The sequence below is a fragment of the Myotis lucifugus genome, unplaced genomic scaffold (genome assembly GCF_000147115.1).
Source record: "Myotis lucifugus unplaced genomic scaffold, Myoluc2.0 scaffold_378, whole genome shotgun sequence".
NCBI classification, from domain to species: Eukaryota; Metazoa; Chordata; class Mammalia; order Chiroptera; family Vespertilionidae; genus Myotis; species Myotis lucifugus.
Genome location: NW_005871426.1, coordinates 403,776 through 419,741, shown reverse-complemented (window position 1 = coordinate 419,741; position 15,966 = coordinate 403,776). Strand labels below are relative to the sequence as shown.

The 15,966-nt window shown below is 40.4% G+C and overlaps 1 protein-coding gene across 5 annotated transcripts in view; it reads right to left on the bottom strand.

The window, feature by feature from the left end:
- Positions 1 to 15,966, bottom strand: part of SESN1 (sestrin 1) — a 115,871-nt gene that overhangs the window by 7,134 nt on the left and 92,771 nt on the right. For 2 of the 5 annotated variants that reach the window (XM_006101690.2, XM_006101692.3), the window contains exons 6-10: positions 15,052 to 15,199; positions 11,914 to 12,026; positions 9,704 to 9,894; positions 8,377 to 8,521; positions 6,152 to 7,339 (exon numbers count right to left, since the gene is read on the bottom strand). In XM_006101690.2, the coding sequence (XP_006101752.1) occupies positions 7,253 to 7,339; positions 8,377 to 8,521; positions 9,704 to 9,894; positions 11,914 to 12,026; positions 15,052 to 15,199 (684 nt within the window). In that variant the 3' untranslated portion in view covers positions 6,152 to 7,252. Of the gene's footprint in view, positions 1 to 6,151; positions 7,340 to 8,376; positions 8,522 to 9,703; positions 9,895 to 11,913; positions 12,027 to 15,051; positions 15,200 to 15,966 lie in introns of those variants that run through there. The other 3 variants (XM_023765134.1, XM_023765132.1, XM_023765133.1) reach the window with 3 other exon arrangements.

Below are 15,966 nucleotides of genomic sequence, written 5' to 3'. Positions count from 1 at the left end.
GGACCTCTGCAGCGGAGATCTCTCTCCTGAACCTTAATTGAATCTTAATTGCCACACTATGGGTGCGGGACCTGCCTATTCCACTCCTCTGCCCCTCCTACTCAATATGGCTGCTGCTTTATATCCTTATTTATAGGAATTCTGTTCAGTTAGTCTTCAGGTGGCTCTCAATGATGGTTGTTCTATAATTTAGTTGTAATTCTGATGTGGTTGTGGGAGAAGGTGAGCACAGTTTTACCAATCTGCCACCTTGACTGGAAGTCATTTTTTTCTTCGTCTTAATCTAGTTAAGGGTGTGTCAATTTTGTTAATCTGTTCAAACAATTTTTTTTCTGTTGTTTTTCTGTTGTCTGTCTATCTCTGCTCTAATGTTTATTATTTCCTTCCTTCTGTTTGCTTTGGGTTTAGAATGTTCTTCTTTCTCTAGTTCTTTGAAGAGTGAAGTTGTTGATTTGAGATATTTTTCCTTTTTTTTAAGGTAAGAATTTATACCTTCCTTCTTATCACTGCTTTTACTATATCCCATAAATATTAGTATGTTGTGTCTTCATTTTAATTTGTCCAATTCAATTCCCTTGCGATTTCTTCTTTGCTCATTAGTTGATTAAGAATGTGTTGTTTAATTACCACATACTTGTAAATTATCGGTTTTCTTCCTGCTGTTGATTTCTAGTTTCATTGCATTATGATTGAAAAACATTATTTGATTTCAGTCTTTTGTTGTTGTTGTTTATCCTCAACTGAGGATTAATTTTCCAATGATTTTTAGAGAGAGTGGAAGGGAGGGGGAGAGACAGAGAAACATGGATGTGAGAGAGACACATCTATTGGTTGCCTCCTGCACACACCCTGACCAGGGCTGGGGATCAAGCCTACAACCGAGGTACATGCCCTTGACCGGAATTGAACCTGGGACTCTTCAGTCTGTGGGCTGATGCTCTACCCACTGAGACAAACCAGCTAGGGCGATTTTAATCTTCTAAAATTTGTTAAAACTTGTTTTATTGCCTAATATGTGGTCAGTCCTGGAGAATGTTCCATGTGCACTTGAGAAGAATGTATATTCCGTTATTGTTGGATGAAGTGTCTGTATGTCTGATCAGTTAAACTAGTCTATAGTGTTCAAATTCTGTTTCCTTATTTCTGCTTGTTTTACACATTATTGGAAGTGGGGTATTAAATCTACTATCCATTACTATCTATTTCGCTCTTCAGTTATGTTGTTTGCTTTATATATTTAGCTTTGGTATTTTGTACATATATATTTAAAATTGTCATATCTTCACCCTAGTTAGTTTGGTACAGTGCATAGAGCATCAGCCTGCAGATTGAGGTGTCCTGGGTTCAATTCCGGTCAAGGACACATGCCTAGGTTGTGGGCTCTGTCCCCAGTGGGGTGCATGGCAGTCAATCAGTGATTTTCTCTCATCATTCATGTTTCTCTCTCTCCCTTTCTTTCTGAAATCAATTAAATAAATAAAAAAGACTGGAATCTTCTTTTAAAATTGTCATATCTTCATGGTGAATTGGCCCTTTCGTCTGATATTAGCATAGCTGCCACTGCTATCGTTTAGCTATCATTTGCATATTAATAGCTTTTTCTATCCTTTTACTTTTAGCCTGTATGTGTGTTCTTAGATCTAAAGTTAGTCTTTTTTAGACAACATATACTAGTAGTTGGATCCTTTTTAAAAATTCTATCCATTCAGCCAGTCTATATCTTTTGATTGTGGACTTCAATGCACTTTATATTTAATGTAATTACTGATAGGGAAATACTGTTGTCATTTTGTTCATTGTTTTCGGTATGTTTTGTAGTTTTGACCATTTCCTCTCTTACTCCCTTCTCCTTTGTGTTTCATTGATTTTTTTTTTTTGAAGTGACATGCTTTGATTTTCTCCTCATTTCCTTTTGTGTACAATCTAGAGATATTTTCTTTGGTTACCATGTGGATTATATAAAAAAAATCTTAGTCATGACAACTTGAATTGCATACAAAAACTCCACTCCTTTATCTCTGCCTACCCTCACTTTGTTATTGATGTCACAAATTATACTTTATTTTGTACATAACAACATAGATTTATAGTTACTTTTTGCCTTTGCTTTTAAAATTCTATACAAAAACTAAAAGTGGTAGTTCAGGCATCTGCATTTGGTTTATATTCTGCATTTCTTTATAGTTGGTTCCTAGATTTTTGTTTCTTAGATTGGAGCCATATTCATCTGTTTATATGCCTTGTGAACTTTGTTGAGATTTGGGCATTTGAATAATTGACAAAGGTGTAAAGGCTTGAAGAGGTGCCTATAAGCCTGGCTGGAGGCTCTGAGACCTCCCAAACTTTTTCTGGAGATGTATCTTCTCTGAGTTTGTGTGTGTGCTTTCATTCTAGGATATACATCAGCTTTTAGCTGTCTTAATTTCCCTAAGAGACTTGCCCTGGTTTCTTCTCAGGAACTGTTTCAATTTTTATTGTATTCCTGTCTGTACTCTTTTGCACCCTCTGCTTAAAGAACTGTAGACACCCTGTTCTTCAATGCACCTGTGCTCTCTTCTGTTGTTCAGTGGCTTTCAACCAGCATCCAAATCATACCACCACTTCCACTAACTCTCCAAGTCAGTAGAATCTAGTCCCTCAAGCAACCTTCACACAACCAGAATGTAAGACACAAGAGCTTTCTGTCCTCAGGGAAGAGGCGGGAATTGGAAGTTTCCTCTCATTTGTGTCACACTGCTGAGTAGGGGGAGGGGCTAGGCTGAACAAAATGCCACAAACTTTTCAGTGCAGCTTCCTACTGGCTTTGTGTTCACCTGGGTGTTGTAGTTTCCCAATTTGTTTCCAGAGTTTGGTCCTTATATTGTTGTTACCTTAGTGTCTCCATGGGGAATGAGCTTCATGGATGATGTGACACCCCATCCACCTGTCTATTGTATTCACTAGTCACAAATAGCTAATAAAACTTTCAGAGTATCTATATATATATAAAAGGCTAATGTGCTAAGTGTCCATCCGACCGGTAGCTATGACACACACTGACCACCAGGGGGCAGACACTCAACGCAGGAGCTGCTGTGATGCGCACTGGCCATTTACAGGCACTGCGGAACTATCGCCCACAAAGCAACACTTGGCTTCCCCCAAGTGGGACACAGGCCCTGCCACCACCCCGGAGTGACACCCCACCAAATCACAGCCGACGCTGCCAAGACCCCATGGCACAAAATGTGGCCCAAAGCCCAGCCCAACCCAGAATCGGTGGCTATGGGCACCAGGTAATGACATCACGTAGTAACACCCAGCTTCCTCCCCCTAGCAACTAGCCTCCTTGGAGTTTCTTCAGTCCAGGAACCCGACTTGCTTTATAGCCAGGTGGAAACATGTTACACTTTAACCAAATGTCTGTGAAGCGTTTTCCCATGCCTCATCTCATTTGATCCTCACAGAAGTCCTGGAGTAGGTAGATAGGAGACTTGGTGGAATCCTATTTTCTTTTCATTAGCCGGAAAATGGAGATTTAGAAAGCTTAGAAACTTGACCCGACTGAAAAGAGGTAAGAAATGGTGGACCTTGAAAATGACTTCAGATTTTCTCACTGCGCAGAATATAGTCAAACACTGCTGCAGTTAAATCTTTTACCCTTTGTTCTTCCTGTGTGATCTACAATAATCTGCTTCATGTTGATATTTACTGCTGTGTTGCTGACAATTACCTGAAAGAGAAGTTGGGGTGCTTCACTAGCCTAGAAAAAGTTTAGCTAAATCAGAAAGCAGGTCTAATTAAGCAAATTTATTCTCTATCTATAAAATGCTAGGTTGACTTGCGCATGTGCGATACATGTAAAGCTCATGCTGGCGCCAATCACATGTGTGTTTTCATCTGTCATTGTCAATTGTGAATTTGGTTGACACTTCTATTATGGAGAAAGGGCCAATAGCGATATTAAAATACTAGAAGCCCGGTACAAGAATTCGTGCACAGGTGGGGTCCCTTGGGGTGGCCTCCGGAGATTGGGCCCCAGCTCACACCCGTCTCACAGTCTCACCTTGGCCTGGCGCCACCCACTCACCTTCTCCACCATTTGGTCTGCGGGATCATCAATCAGGGCTGGGCCCCCACCCGGCTCCCTCCGCGCCTGGGAGTTAGGTGGCGGCCCTGCCCCTGGTTGTTGTCTGCGGGGCAATCAGGCTCCTGCTCACACCTGCCTTCACCTGGCACCGCCAGCTCACCTGCTTCACCATCCTGCCACGGTCCCGCTCTCGTCGGGACTGGCAGCGCCTCCACTGCCGCCCCTTGGTGGTCAGTGCATGTCATAGTGAGTGGTCAAACTCCTGGCCGAACTAATGCCCAAAGGGACAATTTGCATATTAGGCTTTTATTATATAGGATTTCTTCTAATTAATTTCTGTTTAACGTGCACAAATTCATGCACCGGGCCACTAGTCTTAATGATAAAATATATACTTGGAAAACATGCTTATCCAGCAAGTTTTATTTACCTACACATCTACCAATGGTGTGCTACAAAATTAGAAATAGCTAAACCATTAGAATAAAAATCTTTTAGCTTTTAAATGAATTTTAAGTTTTAAATAGCACCACTGTTTATATGAAGTCAAATAATTGTATTAAATACAGAGGTATTTAGGATTTAATCTCATTAAAACTTTTTTTTTTGTTGAAAAATTGGGAACAGGAATGGAGAGGGCGAGATAGAAACATCCTATATAATGAGCTAATATGCTAATTAGACCAGATGGTGGAATGACCTTCTGGAACAACCAGTGGGCAAGGCCATGGGCCTGAGCCCCTTGCATGAATTTTGTGCATCGGGCCTCTAGTCAATGATAAGATAGAATCATCGATTAGCTGCCTCCTGCACGCCCCCCACCCACTGGAATCAAACCATATCCTCGTGATTCACATGTCGATGCTCAACCACTGAGCCATGCCAGCCAGGCCTAATCTCATTCTTATAATGGGAGATACTGAATTAAGTTTGGCCTAGTAAAAAAGTTCCCCAAATTTTACTCCAAAAACCTGATTTAAATAACGAAATCCTGGAAACATCAACCAGAAATGTTTTCAGGATTATTTAAGAAAAAATTTTCCTCTTGTGGGGTGAGGGTTTTGATAGCCCATAGAGTGTTCTATTTCACCTTCCCTTAATTATTTTGGAAACTATTAGATTATAGTAACATTAGAAATCCAGTGTGTTTAGTTTTGAGAAAACTTTCTGTGTAACAGGAAGCACCTGTTAAACAGGAGGCATTGAAACATTAATTTTGTATCACATGCACGCCTTTATTACTTTAGGTATAAACACACTTTTTTACTCATTAAAATTTTTATTCTGACTTGTAATTTCTAAGTGATTATAAACTTTAGTGGACTAAGATAATGCATTCGGTTGATTTTGTTTTGTGATCACAATCTGTTACAAACTTTGTATTTTCAAGACAAAGCAGAATGAGTAAAATTTAACTATATCCAGTGCAACCTCACTGGTTAAGCTCACCTGCATTGCTATGATGAGCAGCAGGCAGAAGAGGGCAAAGAGAAATTCAATGGGTAGGACCATGTATATATACATTCCTATAAGGTAACCATAAGTGGACCTATATATTGAATAATCAACTTCTATTTAATTAGTGATAATCTTGTCTTCTTACTAGGGTATATATCCTCGAAGGCAGGTATCACCTCTATTCAAAATTGTATCTTCCTACTCCCACCCCTATTCACACATTATAAATTTGTAGGCAACAGACTGAGCTCAACAGCTTTGATTAAAGTTAGAGCTATTTCTAGTTGTTTGTCATTTTTTGTTATATATTTTCTCCCTAACATAAAAATTATGTTCCTCATAATTTTTAATAATTCTATTTGAACTTTAAAACATCTCAGTTCAAAAGGACAAGGCATGACACCATGCCAGCCATCTCCAAGATAAAAAAGTCTCACCTAAGATTCTGAAGGTACACTTTTCTTTGAATTCTACAAAATAACTGAGTTTGCCATTTAATAGCAGTCTCTCATCTGATACAACATTATTTAAGTACGAATCTACCCTGGCTAATAAAAGCAAATGAAACTCAGAATTGTTACTAATTCTGAAGTCATGACTTTTTAAAGAGATTAAGACAGCAAATAAAATTGGAGAAAAGTTATTCTTTATTGAAAAATACCAATAATACTGACAGACTTCAAAAGCAGTTCAGGCTTCCAGAATACAAAGTACTCAATACATTTTTTTCAAACCTGTTTGCATTTCAAACAAACAGCATTTTTGTAAATCAAGTTTGATAACCTGACTAAAAATATTTTCCAGCTTTATTATTTATGGAGTGCACATCTTTAAAGTGGGGTCAATGAGGTGGGCAGGAGCAGAATGCACCTGGGCTGTGCAGCAGACGATAGCCACATGTCCCACAACTCCCGGGCTGGCAACAAAAACACTGCACGAGATAGCTGCCCTCCAGTGTCAGAGGATCTTGAGAAATAGCATATCAAGAGATAGCCAGCTTTTCTTAATTTACACATTTTCATTTACATTTAAATTGCTTTTTGAAGGAAATCTTTAAGAATGACAGTGTAATTAATGTCATCCAATAACTCTGAATTTAAAAAAACAACTATAATGAAAGAATTGAACTGTTACCATCAAAACAGTCTTTGCTGAGCTATGAGTAATAATTCTATGCTTTTTTAGATGCAACAAAATTAATACATATGCAAGTTTAATTTGAAACCACAAAAATTATGTAGGCTCAGATAGTAGCAGTGTTCACTTTATTACTAATAGCTTAACTGGAACAACCACTCTACTCATTCCACCAGCAGGAATAGCAGCACCAAGACCTAAAATTCTTTGTGTAAAAAGGCTTATGTCATTTTCCAAGTCCCATTCTTTGCATGCTCCAATTCTTGTTATCTTATTTAAAACATAAAAGCAACAGGATTTGGAGAGTTACTATTTGCTGTATTAAAAACAGTTATACAGCATCTTGTACTTCAAAAAGCAAAATACTGTGAACGGCAACCCTTCTTCACAGCTCTAAACTTGAAGCTGCCAAGCAGTCACTGCTCGTGCCAACAGTGGTATTTCCACAGGAAAACAGCAGAAACTAAAGGAATCATGGCACAATGTATTTCTGAATTCTTTTATCTACCATTGGTCCTGGGGCTTAGAACCTTCCCCTCGTAGACTATATCTGCTGATTATTCCATCATCTTTAATGGAGGAAAGGCATCAGGTCATATAGCGCGTAATGGCTCTCAGAGCATAAAGGAGTTCGGCTTGCATCCTAGCTTCTATAAGAAGCAGATTAACATGAACCTGCATATAAAACATAACATTTAAGGTAAGGTTATAATCATTCGCAATTAGTTTTTCAGTGCGTCTAATAAAGAAACACCAAAAATCAAGCACATTTTCTGTGTTCCACTGAATAACTTAGAAGTCTTGGGTTTACTGACCAGAATATCAATTTTTCTTTTAAAATATATTTTTATTGATTTCAGAGGAAGGGAGAGCGAGATAGAAACATCGATGAGAGAAAATCATTGATCGGTTGCCTCCTGCACACCCCCTACTGGGGATCGAGGCCGAAATTCCGGCAAGTACCATGACTGGTTCATAGGTCAAGGCTCAACCACTAAGCCAAATTGGCTGGGCCAGAATATCAGTTTTTCAAAACAAAAGCTATCTGATGCTCTTTTTGGGTAGTTGTTTTGTGCTTTTATTTGTTTGATCACATCTCTTCTGGGAGGTATATTTCAGAAAATCTAGACAGTGCTTTATTAGAATATCAATTTCCCAAGTCAAATAATCATTTCTATATAAAGATGAATCAAAGACTAGACCAGGTATTTCTAACAAAACATTTTTTTTTAAAGAGCTCTTGTACAACAGTCTTCTCCTAAGTGGTGACAGCCACGCCAGCACTTTAAAGATGGGCCAGACCACCTGTCTTTATTCTTTTACTCTAGCACAGTGGTTCTCAACCTTGGCTGCACATTAGAATCACCTGGGAATCTTTTTAAAATCCTGATTTCTGGGCTTCATTCTGCGGAAATTGTTTCTTTGTTACTAATGTTGTGGCCCCACCCCACAACAAAGAACCAGAATTTCCGGAGGATGAGGCCCAGAAATCAGGATTTTAAAAAGATTCCCAGGTGATTCTAATGTGCAGCCAAGGTTGAGAACCACTGCTCCAGCACCATGAGGTTCTCTCCCAAGCAGTATCTGAGGCAGCTGCGCTGGAATGTTTTTGGTTGGGAGAGGTGATGGAAAGGTTCGAGATGCTTTAGATTAGGTGAAGGAGAACAAGAATCACTAAGTTACAGAGTAAACAAGCCACAATAGGTGCATACCTTCTCGGAGTGCTTGAACTGCCTCCAGAAGCTATCATACATTCTTTTTGTAACCTTTTCAGGAGTGCAAACAATAGTTTTGATATAAACTTTAAAGCTACGATCCAATAGCTGGTTAATTTCACCATAGTCATAGTCATCATATCTGTTAAAAGACAAAGTGAGAACCATGTTTTCGATATATGAGCTGTTTTCTTCTTACAAAAGTACGGAAACCACTCGTAAATGCTAATTCTTTTTTCCTCTTTGTGTAGGCAGCTGTCCCCCCGGCAAATAACAACTTTACAATGTTTAAATGGGAGTGGATTAGTGAGTGGAAATGGATAAGAAATAGAAGTTAGGGAGAGGAACAAAAAATTTGCCAGTGCCCAAACAATAGTATGTATTTACAATCATGAATAAGCAACCACACTGAGGTACAAATTCTGGAAACAGTTTATGAATATTGCTGAAATTAGACAATATTTATTATTGGTACTGTTACATGATATATAAATTGTAATCCACTTGTGTAAATGAAGTAATTAGAATTCTTTTTCCCATGTTCCCAAGTTTCTTGGGTTATATGAGTAAAAAAAGGGGGGGGGGGTGGTTTCCTGAGGAAAGATGGTCTATATACGGCCTCACGGTGTCTTCTACACTTAGGAGACACTGTTCTGATTTAAGCCAAGATGGTCAAAGGCTCCAGTGTCTGCTCTACCCCACTATGTGATGATTTCTAGAACACCCAAGGACTAAAATCTCCTATTTGTTTTTCAGTGGAAAAGGGAGAAAGTTCTTGCAAAGCTGGTCCTAACCATTTAGGAGGTTAAAGTCAATAGCTAAAATAATCAGAAAGTGCTGTGGCATGGAGTTTGTGTGCATGTGTCAGAAAGCAGTATATAATAGCTGCACTCCCTATGTAACATAATAATGTGGCTGAATACCTAAGAGTCAGGACATGAACGTTTTGCACTTTGATGAAGTATCATGGGAGTACGGAGTAGCTTTTGAAGGAGCTTGAGAACAGCCAGAGGGGTACTATAAAGGTACTAAGTTCCAAGAAGGTAGAAATGTAAGTGTATCAGGAAATAGATAATACTTGACCTCCCTCCTCTTCCCTGGAAGCATCTTGTCAATGTCCCTAACTTTCCCTCCCGCCTAGCTAAGAAAGAGGAAACAAACCAAGCTGTTATAAATTGGTTCTCTGAAGCATAAGCATAAAAATAAGCTACTGGAAAGGGGATTATTTTGAGCTTGTGTATCTGTGTACATATGTGTTCCAAGTACCTGAATAGTTTAGTCCAATGGAAAATACCTCTTTGTAAACATAAGAAAACAGACTAACCTTATTCCAAACATGCAGTGAATATAGTTCCAAATAGCCCGTCTGAGCATTGAGGTATCAACATCTTTGTGCATTGCCATTGTATTATAAGTAAGATTGTAAGCAATGTGAAATTTTTCATCAATCAACTGTCCCACATCTGGATAAAGGCGATTTACCAAAGAATAACCATGGTCTTCCCAGCAATAGTCCTAAATACAGAGAATAGAATAAATGTGAATAATTAAAATGTGGCCAAGTATTATCCTATGTCCACCACTCTGCACTGTGGTGAGACTGTCAGTTGGAATCCACTGCTGTTCTAGTACATCCCTAGCTCTCAGCTTCACTTGCACTCCAGTCTGATATTTTCAATTTCTATACTACAACATACAAAAGGTTGTTTATTACTCAGCGAGTTTAAAAACCAATGGACTCTCTTCCTTACACATAGGCCAACGTTTTCAGCTTTCTCTCTGTCTCCTCCCTCAGCATCCAGAGGAGCCCTCTCTCCTTTTCCATCACTGCACCCATCCAAACGGTCCTCAAGTTTTATTTAGAAATATCCATCACTCATTCCTTTTCCTCCTACTGCATCTTTTGACTCTCAGACCTGTTTACTGGGTCTCCCAGTTAGATTTTCCACATTAAATCTCCCTGCTTCCTTTCTACCTCAAACAAAACTTAATAAAGCACCCACTTCTATGTTGCTCCCATATGTATTTTCCTAAAAACCTCTGATATCATGTAATTACTCTGGTCAAAACCTACAAACCTGACCAATTTCCCACTAGTCAGAAGTAGGAACCCTTTGCTTAAAGCTCACAGCAGCCCAGCCAGTTTCTCTGATTCCTCCCTCACTATATCCCTTAACCTAAACTCAATTACTGTCCTCTGCATATAATGCCCATGCGTTTGGATCATTCAATCATCTCAATTCCTAATCTCCCTCCACAAGATGTCCAGCCCTCCTGATTGCTTTAATTCTAATCTATTATATTTCATGATACAATTTCACTATCAAGTAGAAACACACTATTAACTTCCTTGTGTCTATTTTTGTTCCCTTAAATAATCTTAGTTCCCTGAGCAAAGAAATGAAATCTTATAGCTCTCAAGTATTTTCATAATCCTAGCAAAATAGTTATTAACACAGGCCCCTCACAATATGGAAAAGTTTGGAATATCAACTCATTTACCTAAATTAAGTATTTATACATTATTCTAAAATACCTTAAAAATACAGTATATTTCTACTGATGGACTAGAAGTAGTCTTATAAAACTAGAGCACAGAATAAATATTTGCTAACTGATGATTGTCAACTTTTATTCTGGTACTAGGGGATACAGCTACTGTTGCTTCTAACATGCTTGCAAAACACTCAGCACAGTGCCTCCTGCAAAACAAAAAAAGAGGAGGAGCCTGGTATCCTGGAGGACCACCAGTTCCTTATGTTTCCATGGATAGAAGTGCACTGGGGAAATTTACTTTATATTTCAAAGTTAATGATTTGGGAGCTAAAGAAACTGGGCCCATAAACAATAATTCTATTCCCAACATCACTAACTTTATTCACTGAGAGATAGCTGTTAAGTAATTATGGAATATTTATTTATGTGAATCCCCCCAAAGTTTAAATTTAAAATCCTCAAAAATTCTCATTGCCTCAAATAACATTCAGTTCATATTTTAAAGGGATTTGGGATGCTGTAACTGCCATGCTTTATTTTCTGAGGTATCTGTATTTAAACACATCTTGCACCTCTGCTCTCCACCTACACATAATGCTTGATATGCTGAGGACATTTCTCTTGTCATTCAGGACTGGTGCTTATCAGGGCAGAAATCAGAAATCGCCTCATTGGGGCTCAGTAGGAGGGGGAGAAAAACCAATGCTAGCTACATTCAAATACAACTGTTATTTATTGTTTAGTTGTATTAGAACTTTGAGTTTTTATGCATCATCTGGGAACCTAACCACCACTGTAATTTTGTTTTATGGGTGAATGTGTTTTGAATTCTGAAATTTGATTTATGAACTTTAATAATATATACACCTTTAACAGTAGAATAAATATATCTAAGGGAACTGCCTGTATATAGAAAAGTTACTTCTTTCTGCAACATTTTATACTTCTCAAATCCACGTGGCTCTTTCTTATTTTAAGTCAAATTGAGTTATTTCAAACCAATTACTAGTATGTGTATACAATATGTTGCAATTTTACCTGGACTCGAAATGTTGGAACGTGCATCCCATGTCTAGAGAAATCCTTATAGCCATAACTAGTATCCTCAAAGTGACGAGATATCTCTCTTGCTGGTGTAACTTCATCATCATCTGAAATAATTATAAGAACTACTGAAAACTTTTAAAAAACAGGATGCTAGTTAAAATTCATTTTACCATTAACAAGTAAAAATAGGATAACCTTTTCTTTGACCAACATCAACTACAATAGTCTTCAAACTATAAAGAGAAATAGCTCACTTACCAGTAAATGCAATATAATAAAAGTATATTTATTATCTACACTAATCAAAGACAAACATGCTAATTGACCGTACCTTCGCTATGCCCACAGCCAATCAGAGCGACTAAATGCAAATTAACCCAACCAAGATGGCGGCCGGCAGCCGCCGAGCAATCAGGAGGCTTGGTTGCCTGGGCAATGGAGGAAGCCAAGCTTCCCACCTGCCCTGAGCTGGCTGTGGCCTCAGCTCATGGCAACAAAGTTTCAATTATAGAAGACAAATAAATCCCAGATACCTGCTTTCAGCCAGCCTCCACTGGGAGCTTGGGTGGCTGGGGGCCATGGCCAGGATGCAAACAGCCATCAGCCCCTCACCCAGGCTGGCCAGGCACCCCAGCAGGACCCACCATCCTGAAGGGGCTGTGGCCAGCCTGCAAACAGCCATCAGCCCCTCACCCAGGATGGCCACACCCTCATGGGGTGAGGGTCCTTGCTGAGGGGCTTAGCCAGCCTGAAAACGGCCCTCAGCCCCTCACCCAGGCTGACCAGGCACCCCAGTGAGGACCCCCACACTGAAGGGGCTGTGGCCAGCCTGCAAACAGCCATCAGCCCCTCACCCAGGCTAGTCAGGCACCCCAGGGGGGACCCCTACCCTGAAGGGGCTGTGGGCAGCCTGCAAACAGCCATCAGCCCCTCAGCCAGGCACCCCACGGGGACCCCCACCCTGAAGGGGCTGTGGCCAGCCTGCAAACAGCCATCAGCCCCTCACCCAGGCTGGCCAGGCACTCCTATATAATAAAAGGGTAATATGCAAATTGACCCTAACAGCAGAATGACTGGGAATGACTGGTGACTATGACACACACTGACCACCAAGGGGCAGTTGCTCAATGCAGGAGCTGCCCCCTGGTGGTCAATGCGCTCCCACAGGGGGAGCTCTGCTCAGCCATAAGCCAGGTTGTCAGCTGCCAGTACTGCGTTGGTGGTGGGAGCCTCTCCCGCCTCCTCAGCAGCACTAAGGATGTCTGAATGCAGCTCAGGCCTGGTCCCTGCTGGCAAATGGACATCCCCGAGGGCTCCCGGGCTGCCAGAGGGATGTCTGACTGCCAGCTTAGGCCCAATCCCCCAGGGAGCGGGCCTAAGCCAGCAGGTGGTCATCCCCCGAGGGGTCCCAGACTGCAAGAGGGCACGGGCCGGGCTGAGGGACCCCCCCAAATGCACAAATTTTTGTGCACTGGGCCTCTAGTCCTATATAATAAAGAGCTAATATGCTAATGGTCATGACGCCTTTACAACGTAACGACCATTCAGCAGAAGGCTGCTTGCGAGACAGGGCAAAAGCGGGGAGGCGCCCAGAGGAGGCGGGACCATCCCGTGGCGTGTAGGGCGGGGTTGAGAGCCCGTAGCGCCCCCTCACCAATCCTTCACCACCCACTGCTCGCACTCAGCATGCCCACCGCCCACCTGCCAGGGGAAGGAGTGCGTGTGCCTCCAGGAAGCGGCGCTTGAAACTCCGCAGCAGGCGGGAGGCTTCCACGCTCTCCTCCGGCACCATGATGGGGCGGAAGCAGGAAGGCTCCCAGAGGCAGCAGGACCAGCCCGAGGCAACTCGTGGGACTGAGGGCAGGGATTGAAGTGGCCAGAGGGGCCGGGCGCAGGGCCAGGCATGCTTGAGCTCTGGGTGGAGAGGTTAGGATATCAAGGCAGGGTGGCAGGCAGGCTGCGCAATTTTGCGCGCCGGGTCACTAGTCTGTTATAAAAAAAAAAATACTCATCATTGAATTATTTGTGCTTTTCATCCAGACTCATTCTCCCTCTGTCTCCAGTTTATAGATAGTAGGTTCTACTTAAAAGTATGTATTCAAAAGTATGAACACCCTTTTGGATAATATTTATGGTAATAACAAATCAGCTTGCTCTAAACTTTGGCACTAGTACTATTTTTTTTATTATTAATGTCCAATAATATATAATAGCAGCCCAGTGCACAGATTTGTATACCAGTGGGGTCCCTTGGCCTGACCTGCAGGGATCAGGCCGAAACCGGCTCTCCGACCTCCCCCGAGGGGTCCCGGATGCGAGAGGGTGCAGGCCAGGCCGAGGTACCCCACCAGTGAACTATAGGGGCCGGGGAGGGACCACGGGAGGGCTCCAGGGTGTGTCCGGCCAGTCTCACCCAGTGCCTGTTGGCCAGACCCCAGCAGCAAGCTAACCTACTGGTCGGAGCATCTGCCCCCTGGTGGTCAGTGTGCATCATAGCGACTGGTCAAACAAACTGTTGGACAGGTCGAACGAACTGTAAGACACTTAGCATAATAGCACAAAGGTTTTAGAATGGTGAATGAAGGAAAGAAGTGTGTGTGTGTATGTGTGTGTGATTATTTTTACAATGTTTCCTGTACTGTTCTAAACCTTTCTGAACTATTTTTAGGAGTTGATGAGATTATAGTTTCAAGTAAGTAGAAAGAAAAACTTCTCAAGGAAAAACAAGCTTACAGGCATACCTCATCTTTTGCACTTCACAGATGATGTGTTTTCTTACAAATTGAGGGCAAGACCCTTCACTAGCAAAAATACTGTGATTCATGTTATTATAATACTTTCTTTATTGTGGTGGTCTGGAATTGAACCCTTAGTATCTCTGAGTTATGCCTGTATATAAATTAGATTTTTTCAAATGTCCTTCCACCTAGTCTAGTGCTATTTTCACTATAACTTCCTTTTCTAGGTTGCCTGCTTTATTTATAAGCAGTAATACCTATGCAATAGTCTCTAAGAGAAAAGACATGTTTGGATTGATGTTTAACAACTTTTAAATTTTCTCTCTCAAAAAAAATTGGGCTCTCTTTTGTAAGCTATAGAAGTTTTATCAGTATGTAACAGTTGTTTTACCTGAAGAGAAGACAAACATGCTCTCTCTTTTTTCTATTTCAAAACGTGAGGCCATCTCTTCCTGACTTGCTTCTTCTTCATCTCGACATTCCTGTAATTGCCTCATCTTTTCCATGAGGGCTTCGACCTCAAAGAAGGAATCACTTATCTGAAGAGAAAATATAATTAATGTTTCTTACACTAGTCAGAGGATGAAATTTTTGAATTTTAACAGAATATAGGAAAAATAAATCTTAAAATGTTAGTATATATGAGTGAATCAAAAATTGGGTTTGGTCTGTTACACACAGAGATATGCAGATTTGAAAATATAAGAAAAACTACTTTAAGAACACATTCTAATGTGTTTTTTTTACCTTAGAAAATTAGCAATGTCATTACTGTTAATGTTAAGTTTTAAAAATTAAAATTTAATATTACTTGTCAATTTAAAACAAATGATATTTTAAAAGTTAATTTTTATTTGCTCAATCAGTTTAAACAAGATGCACAAAGTATAAGTGGTTTTGCATCAACTATATACATTAGGCATATTGTCAACATATGTTTATCATCTCTAAATTATAGTAATCAGCCCTATCTTTCAATTTACCAATTACTGGTAAGAATGGAACATGTCCTTTAAAGGGCTGGAGTTGTCCACCTGACCTCTGCAAATGGGGCTGGCAGCTGTCACTTACTGGGATGACTACAGCAGTGGCATGTTTGTAATGACAGGTCTGACACTAGAGGAATGGCCAAATGGTCTTAGGCCAGCCAAACAATTTATACTTCTATACCCTGCTACATCCTTACTATGAAAGATGGTTCAAATCTGTAGAATTTATACCTTATAAAACATAGTAAGAAACCTTAAAATTTAAATCTCAGTGTTCAAATGCAAAATCAGTGTTTCCCCTTTATAAATTTCTTTTG